At 30.5% G+C, this 17455-nt stretch overlaps 2 protein-coding genes across 3 annotated transcripts; one reads left to right on the top strand and one right to left on the bottom strand.

Moving 5' to 3' along the window:
• Nucleotides 3294-7260, bottom strand: LOC109351200 (auxin-induced protein 22A). The gene is made up of 3 exons (XM_019592583.1): nt 6790-7260; nt 5812-5905; nt 3294-3701 (listed from the first exon to the last, which is right to left on the bottom strand). The coding sequence occupies exons 1-3, from the start codon at nt 7145-7147 to the stop codon at nt 3587-3589; spliced, it is 567 nt and encodes a 188-aa protein (XP_019448128.1). The 5' UTR covers nt 7148-7260; the 3' UTR covers nt 3294-3586.
• Nucleotides 10381-14262, top strand: LOC109351197 (katanin p60 ATPase-containing subunit A1-like). 2 transcript variants are annotated; one of them, XM_019592581.1, is made up of 7 exons: nt 10381-10638; nt 10718-11231; nt 12087-12284; nt 12719-12963; nt 13079-13237; nt 13391-13478; nt 13702-14262. In XM_019592581.1, exons 1-7 carry the CDS (start codon nt 10520-10522, stop codon nt 13981-13983), a joined length of 1605 nt encoding a protein of 534 aa, XP_019448126.1. In that variant the 5' UTR covers nt 10381-10519; the 3' UTR covers nt 13984-14262. The 2 variants fall into 2 exon arrangements, with proteins under 2 accessions (XP_019448126.1, XP_019448125.1); XM_019592580.1 differs by having other exon boundaries at nt 10718-11234.

Genomic DNA, 17455 nt, shown 5'->3' with positions numbered 1-17455 from the left:
AATATTTTCCACAACAATATCATTTCCTAGTTTCATGTTTTCAAATAATTACAAGTTTTTTTAAGTGCGGAATACAAAGTACAATAATATTAAAAAGTTTATTATAAGTAAAATTTAGTCCTAAATGTTAGTAATCAGAAAACGTAATGCAATTGTCTCTAAATATAATATATTATATATATTTTTGTGTAAGTCTTTCTCCATGATTTGTTTGACTGATTTGATTTTAATAATATTAAAAAGAAGATAGTGTGATTTTTTTCCTTGAGAAAGCTTTATTAAACGGGTACATTTCTTTATCTTCTCCTTTTTTTCCTTTCATTTTGGTCAAAATACAACAAGATTCGTTGGTGATGTATCCTACTCTTTAATCTTTATATATGAAAAGCATCAAAAGAAAAAGAAATATAGAAATTAATCATTGATGAAGGGAAAGTGTGGTACATAATTAAGCCGAATGAATAATTCATTTGTACAAAATATAAATCATTAATGTTTCAAACATAATTTTCCATGATTAATGGTCATTAAGCTTTAATATTCTCTACCCTGAAAGCAATTAATCATATGCTTTGAATGTCTAGAGAGCCATGGAATCCTTCGGACTAGAAAAGTTACAATTTTATGAGAAAAAAATGTATGCCCTCATAATTATAGTTTTTATATTGTCATTACATCATTCATCGTTTATATTTAATCATCATGAACTTTTAAAAAAGTAATACAATTAAATGATAAATGATATATGAATGATATACTAACTATAAAAATCTTTATATTAATAGTATATAGATATTATACTACAATTTTATTTGTGTATGTTTTTTAGATTTGAAGAAACTAGCACAACATTATCTCAAATAATGGTAGTATGACACTATACCCCATTACATGCATAAGATACCACTTCTATTTTATCTTTTAGCAATCAAATGGAAAAGAAAAGAAAACAAGTGGAAAGTGTATTGTCATGAAGCTTCTTTCCAACTTGCATATACAAGTCTCTCATTTCTTATATACCCTCAATGCAAAGGGAGAAATAGATGACAACTACATATTCACTTTAGGGTAGGCATAATTCAAAGTCTCAACCCCTTGTTCTTCCCTAAAGGGGAGGCAATTAATGGCACAATGGACCCTCTTTCTTCTTATGTTAGTGTAGTAAAAGTTTAGTAGTACTAGTATATTTGTGCTTAAATTTGCTTCAATGCATGATTCACATGGCCATGACAACAAAACAAGATAGGCTTTATGGTTAGCCAAAGTTTCTATAGACATGGCATGGCGAGAAGTTAAGATAAATTGTACATTGTCTTGTCAAATAGCTATAAAGGACATAAGGCAATTACTTTCTTTGTTGAAACCTAGTTAGCTATGTGGCCCAATGTTTTGTATTTTCTTTTTCTATTGGTTTATTCATTTCTTGTTTTGGAAGAGTACAATTAGTGGTTTATTCCTTTAATCTTTCTTTTTTAGTTATAGAATGTCATTTATTTGTTTTCTCACATATTTGGATTTGTATTTCTCTTTATCTATCTTACTATTTAGTGAAACTAGATTAGAAATTGAACTCTTCAACATAGACAATTCATTGGACTAAAATGTATTTAGACAAATTAGCACCATTGCAATTGTTACCATTAATGACATGAGTAAAACATAGAAGATTTATTTGATTGTTTGATAACACTCATCAAGAAAGCAAGATGTACAAAGTTTAATTATTCTTATCTAGAATATATGTTAAACCCTTTAGATTATAATACATCTTCTTGTTAATTAATTTCTCTTTAGCCTACGTGGAATAGAGTATCACTTGTTTTTATATCATTGTTAATTTTTTTAATAAAATCCCGCTTTCATTTTTGTTTCTTTTCCAAAATTTCAATAATCACGGAGTACCTCTAAAGAAAATAACTATCAAAAGGTCATGAAAGTGTAAATATATCTAGTAAAGTATTACAATTAAGTTATACTAGTATTACTTTTATAATATTTAATATCTAGTGGTGTAAGGTCTCACTGAATCCCCAAGATCGAAAGTTCGATTCCTGTGAGCGGCATTTGTTGGGAGAGTTTGCTACGATCCCCGAAATGGATTAGTTCCTTACCAAAAAAGTGAATAGATACCCCTAATAGTACCAAAAAATATAACGGAAAGTCAAAATTCATAAGAGAATCATCAACATGAAAAAAAATTCTCTTAAACTATGAAGTTAACATTCATGGAACCATTCAAAGAACGTGAAATCAAATAGTGACCATGCATACTCAAACTCACATTTCCAGAAATTCTTATGCACTTACCCAAGAAGACCTCATGCAACGAATACAAATAAGAAAAGAACATTTCTTTCAATTGAATATAAATTAAGCATTTAATTATATCGATAAAACCAAATTCATTGTATGCAGATAATTTAGATCCCAAAATAATACAATCAGTATTGATACTAACCACATTTACTTATATATAATAATTATATCCTTCCACCGTACTAGTATTGATTCAAAAGACTAATTTATTAGCTTAGAGAGTTTCATGACTTAAGTATCACATTCAAATTATTATGATACTCAACTTGAGACTCCTAACACATCGAGAACATAGCCATGCATCTCCTTGATGTTTAGTTGTAGTAACTCTAACCTCCTTTGATGGTTCTAGATGGCAAAGCATTGATCACCATGTCTGAACTAGTTAACAATAGTGATATCAAAATATGTAACTCTTCTTCTTTACTCCTTTTTTTCTTATTTTTCTTCAACTTGTTCTTCTTATTCCTTCAAGTTAATAAACATTTTTTGAGTTGATAGAATTCATCCACAACATCACATCAGAGGAATGTAATAGAATCGAGTGAGTCAATCTAAACATGGTCTAGAGAATAAGTCACAATTTAGGATCCATTTGCGATTTAAGTTTTGGAAGAGAAATAAATAAAAAGATCGGACTTTATAGATATCTCACAAATGTATTTAATAACTCTTAAATTTTTGTTCATATTCCCTTAAAAACTCAACTCGCAAACAAACTCTTAGATGTTGTAATATGGCAAATTCAAATTTATCATTTCAACTTTTTAAGGAAAAAATGACCATTGATTCTTAGTTCTTTTTTAATCTGAACCGTTATTCTCTATACTAGTGAATCAAATAATTATAAAGGAAAGTGGTAGCCTCTATAGTTCACGATTTATTATTGCACTATACAAACACCCAAAAAAAATTAAAGATGAAATGGAAAATGAAGATTTAGGTAGAGGAAATTAAATTAAGGAAACAAAATTAAATTAGATATAGCAAACAAAAATGGATTGACAATAAATTGCTGCAAGTGTGTACAACATATATCAAACAAGGCAAAACATTTACTAAAACCATGAGTTTTAATTTCCCTATTTCATTAAATAGGGTCCTATAAAAATCATCCATTCTTAGGCTTATATATAATAGACAAAGTCTAATTCATGCATCAAAATATCAAACTATATTGCTTACTTAAATATAATAAAACGACAACATAATTTTGAAATGATCATCAAAACGTGTAGGACATGATATTCTTTACTTTCATCTATATCTTTTACTTTGTCACGCCTTCTATAAATCCCTTTAAAGACCCTTTTGGTTGCATATCAAAGCCTTTTGCATCTGATCTCTTCATAATTCTCAGCCTCTTGCATGATTCAATAAACATCCTGAAAAATTACCCCTTTAAATATGAATACCCATAATTGCACTAGCTGTATAAAACTTTGCATGACACAAATAAAAGTAAAAATATTATAAGTAGCTTCAAATAATGAAAATTTACCATTATCATTATACATTCATATATATACACACATAAATAAATAAATATATATATCCTTGTTTTAAAATCTTCACTAGTTACTCGTGTGTATTTTACTTTATAAATCTCATATATTTCGCATACCAATAAGATATAAGGTCTATTGGATTTTAAGATAGATCAAAAAATCAAAAATTTAAATTTTGTGAGTGATACTTGTTGCGAGAGATAACCACATATTCCGAAAAATAGTAGTACCTTATGAAAATATAGTATTTGGCATGGGACATTTGATCATTCTCGGAAATGTGGCCAACTAAGAAGCTTTTCTTCTTTTAATGTGTCTAACAATAATGGCTATAACTTTTTAGGACATGCCATTATGAATGACATTTCTTCCCTCTCATCCCATTATGATGTGTCGATCATTTTAATTTAAGTATGCACGCATGTCTGCTATATGAGGTCCAAGATTATTTTATGTTTTTATTTTAAGATTACTAAAGTAGAACTTTGAATTTATTAATTAGGTCAATGAACAACTTAATCAATGGGCTTGTCTAATCAAGTGTTGGTTTTTTTCAAACTTATTCTTATCATTGTTTGACCAACTTGGATATCATTTAAATATGTGAGATTTGCAAAAAAATCAATAATTGTTGCAAATAGCTTAAGCTATTTGATGAAGACAAATGAATAATTTTGTATTATATATCTAAATGCCTTTCTCACACAACAATTTTTTTGGAGTTTAAAGCGTTTACTATACGCATATTCATGAAATTCAACAATTTTTATTTATTATGTTATGATCTATTAGAAGAATGAAAACATCATGAATTGAGATATTGACTACTTGATCATGATGACGATGTTGCCATGTGAAAAATCAATTGTCTAATGTTAAGCTTCTAAGAAAATTAGTTGTAGCTTGACGAGTGTATACTAACTTAGTCAAGAGATTTGATTATGAACTATTCCATAAATATATGTGTTTTATTTTGAGTCTATGTCTTAACATCTTTTAAGTATACATTAGAAAAACTCTATAATAAGAATGGTAAAGATCAAGTGTCAAAGTTAATGAATATTCTTAGCATGCACCTAATTTAATTTTCAGACAAGGAATCATATATAGTTGGTGGTGGGTGCACTATGACTTATTTGGTGGCTTTTCTATGTGACTTGTAATGGACACAAATATTTATGGTTTACTTGACTCGTATTTGACACGCTTATCACTATTATTATCACAGGAAATGAATATAGATGCTCCCACCCAAGCAAAAATAAATAAATAAAAGAGTGTATATTAAAGGGTTTATTTTTAGTGCTTGGAAAGATTACTTGTAAGGTAATAAAAGAAGGCAATTACAATAAGAAATGCTAGGTTTTTGGGATGAACAAAAATTATCTATGTCAAAATAATTATATTTCTCTATTTCCGATTAATCAAATATTACATATGTAATAATGTTAACTTAAAAATTAATTTAATATTTTATTGATATATATTTGTTGAAATCTTATTAGTAGTAATAAGTTAGGTTAGAGAAATGACAATCTTAATTCTATTGCAATAGCCTTAATCACTTGCTAAGTTGCTATGAATGAGTTTCTGGACTAAATTTTGTATTAGAGTCTTAAATTACAGAAAACTTAAATTATAGCTTAAATATTCAATTTGATTTAAAAAATTATATTGGACTAAAGTTAATTAACCTTTTATTATTTTGTCTTGTTTTGAATTCAACTTATGTAACATGTTTGTTTTTACTTTTTAGTATATTATTGTTAGTCTTTGTTAATTATTTACACATTAAATATAGGTTTTATTAATTAATTGTACCTATGTAGTAATTTTTTATTATAATAAAACAAGAATTTATTGAAATTAAAGCACCAGAGGTAATATAACAACCAAAATATCAATATATGTTTTTTTGAAAATGATATTTAATTACTAATTAATAAGAAAAAAATGATTAGAAGGAAGAGGGGCAAGAAGGACTTACTCCCAAGGAACATCTCCAATCAGCATCCAATCACCATCTTTGTCTTCATAAATGGGAACTTGTTCACAATTGTCTGCATTTTTCAATGCCTCACCTATCAACAAATTTTTTTAAAAATTAATTCTAGCTGTTAATCACTTAATTCTATAATATTGATTGTCATAAAAGCAAAACTTTTTTTAGGGTTTGGTTCCCTTCCACCCTTTTCTTTTAAGTGATTATTAGGAGAAGTTAATAAATTATGTTTAATCAAGAGACCAAATCAACTTTATACACTGCATGCCATCACATATTAAGGAGAATGTCTAATAATTCTATATAAGACTTGGTCTCCCCCTTTGTCCCTTTGAACAAATTCACTTATTTATTCTCAATTTAAAAAATAAAAAAATAGTTTAATAAATTAAATCCTATATATGTTACATAATTTAGGATAGTGATATTTTGAACTTGTAACAACATACATAATTATATGGATATCATATATTCATGACTCGTGATGAGCCATTCAATGAGCATCTCCATTTTGATAAAACTAGTAGACTATATAATATATTTTTCTCAAAATTCTAGGATAAATTTATTTGTTGATAATTATTTATGCGTTAATCCATTGATCTTATATAATAAACATAAATTAATTGTACATCTACAATTAATTTATGTTTATTTTGATTTACACATACATATATTGTACATCTAGGAACTACACACCTAATATATGATTTTGCATGTCTCTATCTTAAGTTCTTAACGATATCTACCCTAATTAACTTGCATGAAAAGATTTAGCAAATAATAATGATTTAATGATACACAAAGAAATAGGAAAACATCAAAAGATTAAATGTTCGATTTTTAGAAGCTATATTTGTTAGAAAAGGTATACACATCCCAAAAAATATTAGTTTCATATCTACATTGTAAATGATATCATCGGTTAAACAGAAAAAAAGAGGAAAACATAATGTAACTCACCTATTCCATTGCAACCAAAGAGCTTCTCCAAGGCCAAAGCTAATTCTGAGTACCCCTTATGCATACCTAAATCAATTTTACGCAAGAATGGAGCACCATCCATGCTAACCTTAACATAAGGTCTTGAAGCTTCATTCACACTATTCTTCTTCCGGTATGAGCACACCGGAGGCCACCCCACCATTTGATTCTTCGTCGGCATTTTCCGGTCATCGGAGGAGCTGTTTTCGTCGCCGCCACCCTCAATCTCCGAGAACACCCTCTTCTTATAATTCTTATCAACACACATAGGTTCCCCACCGGGAAGACCTAACCTTAGCTCCGTGATTTCAAGTCCAAGTCCTAATTCCTTGGCCATGTTGATTAATTTTCTAGTGTGTGTAGGCAATTTTGTTTGAGAACTTTTTGGTTTTTGGATTCAGAATATTTAGTGAAGGATCAATAGTTGCTTTTGTATATAGAAGAAATGAAAGGGGTTAGTTAATATATATGCAAAGTTTATGGAAATTTAGGGAGAAAGATTTCTTACTCTAAAATGGTGTCTCATTCCGTGTCTTATCATTCCGTGTCTTAAATTAATTAGAATGCTACTTTTTATTATTTTTTGTTTTTAAAATTTTTATTTTATTCATATAATAATATATGATTGATTTAGTACATTAAATAAAACACAGTTGGGGATAAATGATTCTTGTCCTAAATTAAGGACATAGTGGTAGCAATGACAGGTCAACTAAGGTTAAGTGGTCGGTCACATGAGAAACAAAAGTAGGGACTTGTTCCCTCATAAAAATTATTGAAGGCCAGCACCATAAGTTGGATATGAGACAAATCCTACGGTTCTTGGTGCCTTGGGATTTTTTGTGATTTTATGATGGCCGTTTGATTAGATGACTGGGAACAAACCATGTGATTTGCTTGATTGAGGGTGGTCTTTGGAATAATTTATATCGAAGGAGGGTAGTGCTACATCAAGAATGTGCATCATTCATCATGTATACATACATTTGCATGATATTTGAATTTTCACTACTTTGTATTGTTAATGAAAATAAACATGCATGTATTATGTATCATCCTATATATATATGAGAAAAATGTTTATGTACTACTGATATAAATATTTATACACGATCAATATATCATTCACTATTTATTTATGATATTTTTATCTAAAAATTAATAATTATTAAACATGAACAATATATGATACAATGACAATATAAAAACTATTATACTATTAGTGCATACATATTTTTCTCATTAGAAAATACAATAATTTCACGCATCATTGAGTTTTTTCCTAAACCATTAGCCATCCTTAAGTATGTGAATAAGGAACATCTTTTTTATTATGTATTTTTTAATGTAATTAGTAATATTCCCTCACTCTATGGTATGAAGCAAATCACTTTTGGGTTGGTGATCATCTATTCTAATAAGTATGTTTTCCAAGAATCGAACTTCTGACTTTTTACTCTTTTTGAGGTTCAGTAAGATCTTATACTACTAGATCAGCTTCTTATTGGTTGTTTAACACCACTAAAGTTAATAATTCGTTTTTAATATCTTATTTATAAAAAAAATGTGTTTTGGTCCCTCATCAAAAGCTAAAAATGAAAAATGATGTATTCTAGGAACTAAAAACAAAAAAATGCAAACAAAGGTTAAACTCAACAACACCAAATTTACAAGGAAAAAATATATTTGTGAAATGTAGTAAATATGGAACTTACAAGGAAAAAATGCAGCAAAGGAACTCAACAACACTAAAAAATATTTTTAAAAGTTTGGATGTGATTTTCTTTCTTTCGGTGAGTAGTGAATATGAAACGTAAGAAGATAGTATCTCTAAGTTTCAGACCATATATGATTACATGTTTCACCAAATTATTGTGCATACGAACTCCTTTTAGATGATGATGACCAATGACATAGTATACAAAAATATTCATCTCCTTCATAAACAAGTTGTTTTCCTTGTATTTGCATTTAAAGGTAAAACTATTATTTCATTAAAGTGATATTTATGTTATTTTTCCTTTTGTTTCTTGATGTACACTTGTCTTTCTAATACTAGGAAAAATCATAACTCTATAGTACAACATTAATAGATGGAGATCTTTTCACTGAGAATCTAGTACTTGATGAAGATTGTTATACATGATGGATAAAAGTTTGAACGATCATGATTTAAAGTTTTTTTTGTTGGGAGATCTTTATCAATAAGTTATAATATTTTTTCATGAGTTAAATGAAAGAAACTTACAAGTGAGTTTGAGACTATATCTTGATCTAAAACCTTAAGATATTATGTCTATGAGTTCATTTACTTATATGCTTTTTAACTCATCCATTTTTGTACAGTATGATATTTATTCATTCAGAATTAGAATACCCAATATTTTTAACAAAATAAAATTAAAAATATCGTTCTTCTCCTTCAAATATTGGAAAAGAGTTGTCCTCAATATTAATGCATGTCATTTATGGGCATCATGATGATAATGCATTGAGCAAAAGAATGAAATGGTAGGACCCAAGACAATTCTCTCTGGATTGTGAAGGATCATAACAAATCATGAGTCAAACATAACAAACCATAGGTCCAGGGAACACTTGGGATCAAGTTACAACCACTTAAGCCATGAGGCGAAAAATATGTGAAGCAATTTAAGTTAAAGATTCCATATCAATGAGGAACATGAAAACTCATGAGTTATTAACTTGTAATATTTTGTCACAAAATTTGCTATGCAAAATAACTTTGAATGGTTATACATTTTTCTTTAATCCAATTTTTTATTATTAAAAGGAATACTAAAGGCACTCCCCAATAAAGCATGATTTTAAAGTGTTATATACAATAGATCGTTAGCCAGTTTTCCAGCAGACATAACTTTCTTCTTTTCTTACAAACTTACTTTCCACTTTTCCAACATTGTGAAAACATATCTCTCGTATCTTTTCAGAATTTCAACCCAATACCTATCTATTCTCATAAAAAATGTTGTTGTCTAGAAAATTTGTTTGCCATTCCGCTTGTGATTCTTAGAGACGTTAATCCAGTGATGTAAGGATTTACAGATACACTTAAAAATTAAATGTTCGATTTCTGATAGTAATATTTGTTAGAAGAGACCATCACACATTTAAAAAATATTAGTTCTTTACTCATAGGATGAAAGAATACTTTTGTTATACTAAAAAAAATTAAATAATTTTCTTATTTATATATAGTTTTTTAGGTTTCTACGGTAAACTTTTAAAACAACAATGATGACATTATTTATAACAGGGTGACACAAAGTCACAACACCATAAGATTCAAATAAAAACAAGGGAAATATTAAAAAGAAAGGTGAGTAAAAAGTAGTGTTTAATAATAATAACAAAAAAAAAAGCAAAAAAAGTGTATAATAGTTGGTGGGTTGAACCAATTAAAAAAAAGAGAGATGTATGTAGAAAAGGTTGTTGCGGGCTGGTGGGCCCAATCCGTTATCATAAATAAAGCCCACCCATCCCAAAAAAGCCCGAACCGTCAATATTAGAAACTTCAAGGGACTGTTTCGTCAATACACTTTCCTTCTTCACTTCACTACTTCAGAATCGCCGTTTACTTAAACGTCGTCGTCAAAGTGTTCCCACTTCACACTGAAGAAGGTTCTAGAAGAGATAGATTAAGTGCTTTTTTCCCACACGAATTTGAATTTTTTGATTCGAAGAATCAATGAGTGGAGCTTTAGCAGGGTTACAAGATCACCTCAAATTAGCAAGAGAATACGCACTCGAAGGAATCTACGACACTTCAATCATCTTCTTCGATGGCGCCATTGCACAAATCAACAAGTAAGTAACCGTTAATTTTCAAATTCAGTTCAAATTCGTTTCGTTAATGGGTGATTCATCATTATTGTTGTTGTTATAGGCATTTGAATAGTGTTGATGATCCGTTAATCCGTTCAAAATGGATGAACGTGAAGAAAGCACTATCTGAAGAAACTGAAGTAGTGAAGCAACTAGATGCGGAGAGAAATGCATTTAAGGAAAGTTCAATTGCAAATTCAAGAAGGCCTCCTTCACCACCGATATCAGTTTCTTCTGCTAAATCTAATTTTGTATTTCAGCCGTTGGATGAGTATCCGACTTCGTCATCATCGGGCGGAGGTGGAGGTGGAGGTGGTTTTAGTAATACGGTGGATGATCCAGATGTGTGGAGGCCGCCGAGTCGAGATACTTCTAGAAGACCACAGGCTGCGAGGAATTTGAAGAAGGATGGCGCGTGGGCGCGTGGTGCTACTTCCAGAACATCAACAACGGGTGCTGCGACAAATGCTAATGCTCGTGGTGGTGCGAGGCTTAGTAGGGTTAACTCTGGAACTCGAGGATCGGCCGCTGCGAAGAAAGGGAATGCTTCTGGAAAGTCCAGTAAGACAGATTCAGTTGTAAGTTGCGAAAACCTGTATTGCTTACTTAGGATTATTGATCCCTAAGTGACTAGCATGTTTTTTTATATTATGGTTGTGGATAGATTGTGTTTACTGCATCTGTGGATAATTGTAAAAAATATGGGTTTGACGTGGTTGCGATGTGGTTAGTGAGACTGCCAAAATCGAAATTTTGATAGAGGTAAATTAAAATATTGGCCACTAGTGCTGTTCATACTTCATAGTAATGACTAAATTTTGAATTGAAGGTAACAGTTGGATGAATCAATATCCAAGTGAAGTGTTATTTTACAATTGGATGTGTTAATAGTTACTAGGTTTGCTCATTAACCTTGCATATCACATACCATATTCGTCGTTTTGTGTAGCCTATGAAGGTTAACTTGAAAGATAGTCCTGCAATAACAATGTAATTGTGGATGAATAAATCATATATCTATATCTGTATTGCGTTCCTATCCCAGTAACTAGGATAACTAGGTGCCATTGTTTAGGCTTACAAAGTAATTTGACAAAGGTAGTTTTATCAAATTCAGATATTTTTTGTGTGCAACTTCTGCTTTTTTATTAAACCCAACCAAATAAATGTTCAAGTGTCAGCAATGTTTTTTAAATCAAAGTATTCACATTTTTTCTGTTGTTTAATAAACTTAAACAAACAGCCCTAAATTACATGACCTATACATCTCAAGTTTGAGGGGTCTGTCTTCTGCTTTATTATTTACAAAAGTAATCTAGACTTTTAGGGGTTGTGAATTTTGGTGTCTGCATTATCATCACTGTGTTACATTGTGTAGAATCCCTTATTGCTCCTCAAAAGTCTCAATTGTGTGTTTATTTTGTGGATAGAATGGGGATGGTGATGATGGAAAGTCAAAGAGGCCACAATATGAAGGTCCCGATCCCGACTTGGCTGAAATGCTTGAAAGAGATGTCTTAGAAACCTCTCCTGGAGTCAGATGGGATGATGTTGCCGGCCTCTCCGAAGCCAAAAGGCTTCTAGAAGAAGCTGTTGTTCTTCCACTATGGATGCCTGAGTATTTCCAGGTATTCTTGAATAATTCTACTTTCAATTCTTATATAATTAAAAATCTGTTATATTAAACGAATATTTTGGTATTGTGATAATGTGTATATGGTAAGTTGGCAACTTTTAAGTGATCCTCATTTAGCTATATATTGAACTAATCTTCCCTGCAACCACGTTTTAATTCTTGCTTGCAACTCTTCCTGTTTGTGAAGTTATTGTTACGACAAAAGTTTATGTGCGCTAATTCTCGTGTTACATAAAGCTCCCGTGGTATGATGAGATATTTTTCAAAGAAATTGCTTCCTTATTTGGTCTATTCTTTTGACTAGGCTCTTATTGTATCCAAATTCTCACATTATAATCAGCCAGTTAGTGTCTTATCTCTGCAAATTCTGTTTTTGTATGTCTAGAAAAATTACTCCTGCGGTGCTCATTAGTTCTGTTCTCGCAGGGAATTAGGAGACCGTGGAAAGGTGTTCTCATGTTTGGTCCTCCGGGAACTGGGAAGACACTTCTTGCTAAAGCTGTTGCTACTGAATGTGGTACCACTTTCTTTAATGTTTCTTCTGCTACTTTAGCTTCTAAATGGCGTGGAGAAAGTGAGCGCATGGTACGGTGTTTGTTTGATCTTGCAAGAGCATATGCACCAAGTACAATTTTCATTGATGAAATTGATTCTCTATGCAATGCTAGAGGGTAAGTCTTTGTTCCTTCCACAAGATAATCTCCATGACTCCATGGGCCCACTATTAATATGTACTATCTCCTGAAATTATCTGAACTCTTATTGAGTTGAGTTCTACTTCATCAGGGCTTCCGGGGAGCATGAATCGTCCAGAAGGGTAAAGTCTGAACTTTTAGTTCAGGTTGATGGTGTAAATAATACTTCGACGAATGAAGATGGTAGCCGTAAAATAGTAATGGTTTTGGCAGCCACTAACTTCCCGTGGGACATAGATGAGGCACTAAGGTCTGTATTTGCTTCTCTGCATTCTTTTCTTCCCAGTTTGTTAACTTGTAAGTGATTAAAAGTTAAAAACATGAGACGAGTTATGTTTCTCCGAAATCCTTTTGATACACTGGTCAACAATTGCTTACCCAATTTGATATTAATGCTAAGCAGAAGAAGGCTGGAAAAGCGTATATATATTCCTCTTCCAAATTTTGAGAGTCGTAAAGAGCTGATCCGTATCAATTTGAAGACTGTAGAGGCAAGTTCCTGTGTTACTGTCTTGTTCGTCTAGGATCTTGGCCTTAATTTACCTTTATTTTTTGTTTCGGAAAGCCTTTAATTGATTTTGCTATGAAATATGGATATATATATATATATATATATAAGTTATGTTATCTCGAGTAGAATATGAGCACTTCACCCAAAAAAATAAAGGAATTGGACCTTTAACAAGGTAATAAGTTTGTCTTAACTTGCACCAGGTGGCCACCGATGTCAATATGGATGATGTGGCTCGCCGAACAGAAGGCTATAGTGGAGATGATCTGACTAATGTCTGTCGTGATGCTTCCTTGAATGGTATGAGGCGTAAGATAGCAGGAAAGACTCGTGATGAGATCAAGAACATGCCCAAAGATGAGATTTCAAATGATCCTGTTGCCATGTGTGATTTTGAAGAAGCTTTGAAGAAAGTCCAACGAAGTGTTTCTCAGGCTGACATTGATCGACATGAGAAGTGGTTTCATGAATTTGGATCAGCATAAGAAAGACTTGAACACAATGTATGACAGTTTCTCTTTTTTAACCCTTCCCATTTTCTGCACATGTTGGGTGATTTGCCTATATTGTTTGTCAATGTGATCTTTGTTTTCTGATGGTTGTTTATTGTAATTTACTAATCTTCATGTGTTGAAGGGGTCTACAATTGTTTATTTGTATTTGTACTCTGTATGATTTATGCAATGTAACTAACATGCTTTCAAAACCATTAAAGGAATTTAACTTACGCAATAACTAGATAGGAAGTCTCACTCTTTTAATGACGTGCTCCTCAAGCCAATGAATATTGGACATTATTCAACTGAGAAAAACATACTAGAGTTTCTTAAACATATAATCACCAATCGTTTATAAAAATAGCTGTAAATTTTTTAATTCAATGTGACCTAAATCAATTACTTTACTTTATACTTCTAGACTCTAGTAGGTGATGGTTTCACTAGATTATAAGATAGACCAAAAGGTCAAAACTCGATTCCCGAAAGCAGCATTTGCTAAGAAAGATAGTCATACACTCCACAATAGATTAGTTTTTTATCCATAAGATGAGGAGATATTATTGGTTATATAAAAAAGACTATCCTTGGTGTTAGTATTGTTGAACTGAATGGTCCTGTGAGATGCTAGTAATTCTTTTTCAAAGTTTTTGGATATTGTTATTTTTATTTCACAGTTTTCTATACTATACATACTTTCTTCCGGTGTCCATTTAGTGTGGCACATTGTTTGATTGGTTAATAAATTCTTTAACTATTCTGTATTGATTGAAAATTCCAATTAGAATTCTATAAACTTTCTAAAAAATATATAAATTAAATAATGCAGCTTGGCAATGCCATGCTATTGGTATTCATTTTATTTCATAGCACAACCATGCCATCACCAAAGAACATGATGAATTTGGTCTGATTGCAATCTGCTTTTAAGATAAAACTACTTAAACACTTGTATTTTAAATGCATCGTGATTAATGTCCCTATGATGTTAGTTTAAACGCTACCACCCAAAATCATTTGGTTCACAACTAAGTTCAATAACATGAATTATCAGGTAATATAGAGGAGTTTGAGAAATTGTTGGTATAACACTTAACTTTCTTTGGAATCTATATTGATTCAGAACCTATCATTACAACTTAATCTTGTTTATTCAGTTAAAGTTTAGTCTGGATTAACTCTGGGCACCATTTTAATCATGTCAGGACTAGAGGCAAGTGCTTCCTTTCAAATACTTTTCTTTTCCTAAGCAAAAGGGAATAAATATATTCAAGGAGTGCAATAGGTGCTCACCCATATACACAAAGATGAACTTAATTGGATCCTAACGATACACAACTAGTACCCATACATTGAGCAAAGTCATAGTTAACAAGCTTATCTTATCATAAGATCACCTCTAAGATTTGATTTGGATCAAGTGCATAACTTGTATTGTATTAAAATGTTTATTGGACAAGACAATGTCATTCCTTATTAAGTTCGACTTTTTTACGTCCAGGAAGCCTCCAACTATTGGATTATATTTATTAATGAACAATATAGAGGGTATGTTTTATAAGAATATATACATATAGGGGGTATGTACCACATTGGATTAGATGCCAAATTTCCAAATTCGTGTTTCCTCAACTCATTTTCAAGTACATTAGGAACCATTGGAATTATCATGGGTATTGGATAGATTGTACATGTTGGCATATCAAGCTATTGGGGTACATAGAAATAGTAGCCAAATTCATGTTTTCTTTTTTACAAACATAGCAATGACCTAATTAACTTGTACAAAGACCAGTCAATCTGTTTAATCAAAGACCCAAATTTGGAAACAGATTTATGACTACTCAATTTATAAGGAGACAAAAAAATTGCCATAAATTGCTAGCATTTTTCTGCAACGCGTATAAACTATGGACTTGCACTTGGGATGTTTTGATTTGGGTAAGTTTTAAAAAAACTTCATTCAACTTTACTTCTTGTTTCATTTTCTTAGTCATTCAGAGTTGACTCAACAGCTAGATCCAAGGGCATGAAGAAAAGGTTTTTTTAGTTCTACTCTTATTGGAATTTGTTCATTAGTATTTATCGTCTCTCTTTAAATTATAACACTTTCAAGACTTAGACAATGAGGGTTTTTGTGCTTTTGTTATAGCACATGATCATATGCTTATTGTTAGGAATATGGAGAGTGGAGCTTAAAGTAGAGATCTAATAAATAGGCTAAAGTATTACATATGATATAGAACCTTATGATAATAGGTCTATGATAAAAGGCAATATAAAAAATGAGTTGATTTAATTCGTTTGAGTAACATGCTTATGATAAAATAAAATAAAGTAATATACATTTTAATTTTTTATCTGTATATGTTTTCATTTTTCATTTATTGAAAGTGAAAAAGGCTTTTATTTTCAAACATTTTAAACAATGATGAAATTATTTTCAAATGATGATGTTACCTCTAATTAACATCTTATATAAAATGAGTATACTTACTTGATAATACTATATGTGAATGTCAAAATAAATGAAAATTAAGTAGAGTAGTTGTAGAAACATCTAAAATTATAGATTAAAAAATAATTAATGAAGTTGGATGGATAAAAGTTATAAATTTGAGAAAGCAATTGTATTAGGTTTAATATGTATAGGATTTAAGATAAAAGTGTATATTTATATATAGTCATTATATTGTCTACCATTTATTTGATTTTTTTTTTACAAAATCAATGATAATTAAATATGAATAGTGAATAATGTATAGAACTCATACAAAATTCTTACAATGTATATATATATTTTTCAAACATGATTTTTTTCTATCCCTATCCCTATGCCTTTGATTTTTCTCTAATGTTTGTTCTACCTTTATTGTTGTTCAACTTAACACTAATATGTCTGTCACCTCTTTGTAAAGAGGTGTTTAGGTTGTACTTTTCTCTTTTGGGATTTTATATAATTTGATTTCATAACTCTCTGCCTAATAATTGGATTATTAATCTCAGTTTGTTTATGAATGGCAGTATACAGCTACGTACGTTCATTAAGTAAAACGTGTATATGTGCACTTTAGTACTGAAAATGATAGCATTTTATCTTTAATAATGTCATTTTAATGGGCTTGCAAGCACTAATAGAATTTATAATTTTCTTTCCCAAAATGATGCTTCTATAGGAATTAACTTGGGTCTATAGGATAGTGGAAATATTGAAACTATTGACATTTTATCCGTTTCTTTCCATAACAATAAGGAGACAAACTTTCATCACATCTTTCCCACTTAGTTAGATTTGCAAATCGGGACAAACTTAAATAGACTTTGAGCCTTTGAATTCTACACATTATTAGTGGGTCTATAGAAATTTGTGGGAGAAAACATAAATACTATTTTCATGCCTATAAAATATCAATTACATTAATAATTGAAGATTAATAAATATAAAATCTTGATTTGAAAA

Source organism: Lupinus angustifolius, chromosome LG06 (assembly GCF_001865875.1).
Source record: "Lupinus angustifolius cultivar Tanjil chromosome LG06, LupAngTanjil_v1.0, whole genome shotgun sequence".
NCBI lineage: Eukaryota > Viridiplantae > Streptophyta > Magnoliopsida > Fabales > Fabaceae > Lupinus > Lupinus angustifolius.
This window is presented reverse-complemented; position numbering and strand designations above follow the sequence as displayed.

Excerpts from the sequence above, each read along its gene's own strand:
- LOC109351197 (XM_019592580.1), top strand. The coding sequence starts at position 10,520 with ATGAGTGGAGCTTTAGCAGGGTTACAAGATCACCTCAAATTAGCAAGA. Across the intron at positions 11,235-12,086 it reads CCAGTAAGACAGATTCAGTT|AATGGGGATGGTGATGATGG; the intron begins GTAAGTTGCGAA and ends TTTTGTGGATAG. Across the intron at positions 12,964-13,078 it reads TCTCTATGCAATGCTAGAGG|GGCTTCCGGGGAGCATGAAT; the intron begins GTAAGTCTTTGT and ends CTACTTCATCAG.
- LOC109351200 (XM_019592583.1), bottom strand. The coding sequence starts at position 7,147 with ATGGCCAAGGAATTAGGACTTGGACTTGAAATCACGGAGCTAAGGTTA. Across the intron at positions 5,906-6,789 it reads CTTTGGTTGCAATGGAATAG|GTGAGGCATTGAAAAATGCA; the intron begins GTGAGTTACATT and ends ATTTGTTGATAG. Across the intron at positions 3,702-5,811 it reads ATTGGAGATGTTCCTTGGGA|GATGTTTATTGAATCATGCA; the intron begins GTAAGTCCTTCT and ends GTAATTTTTCAG.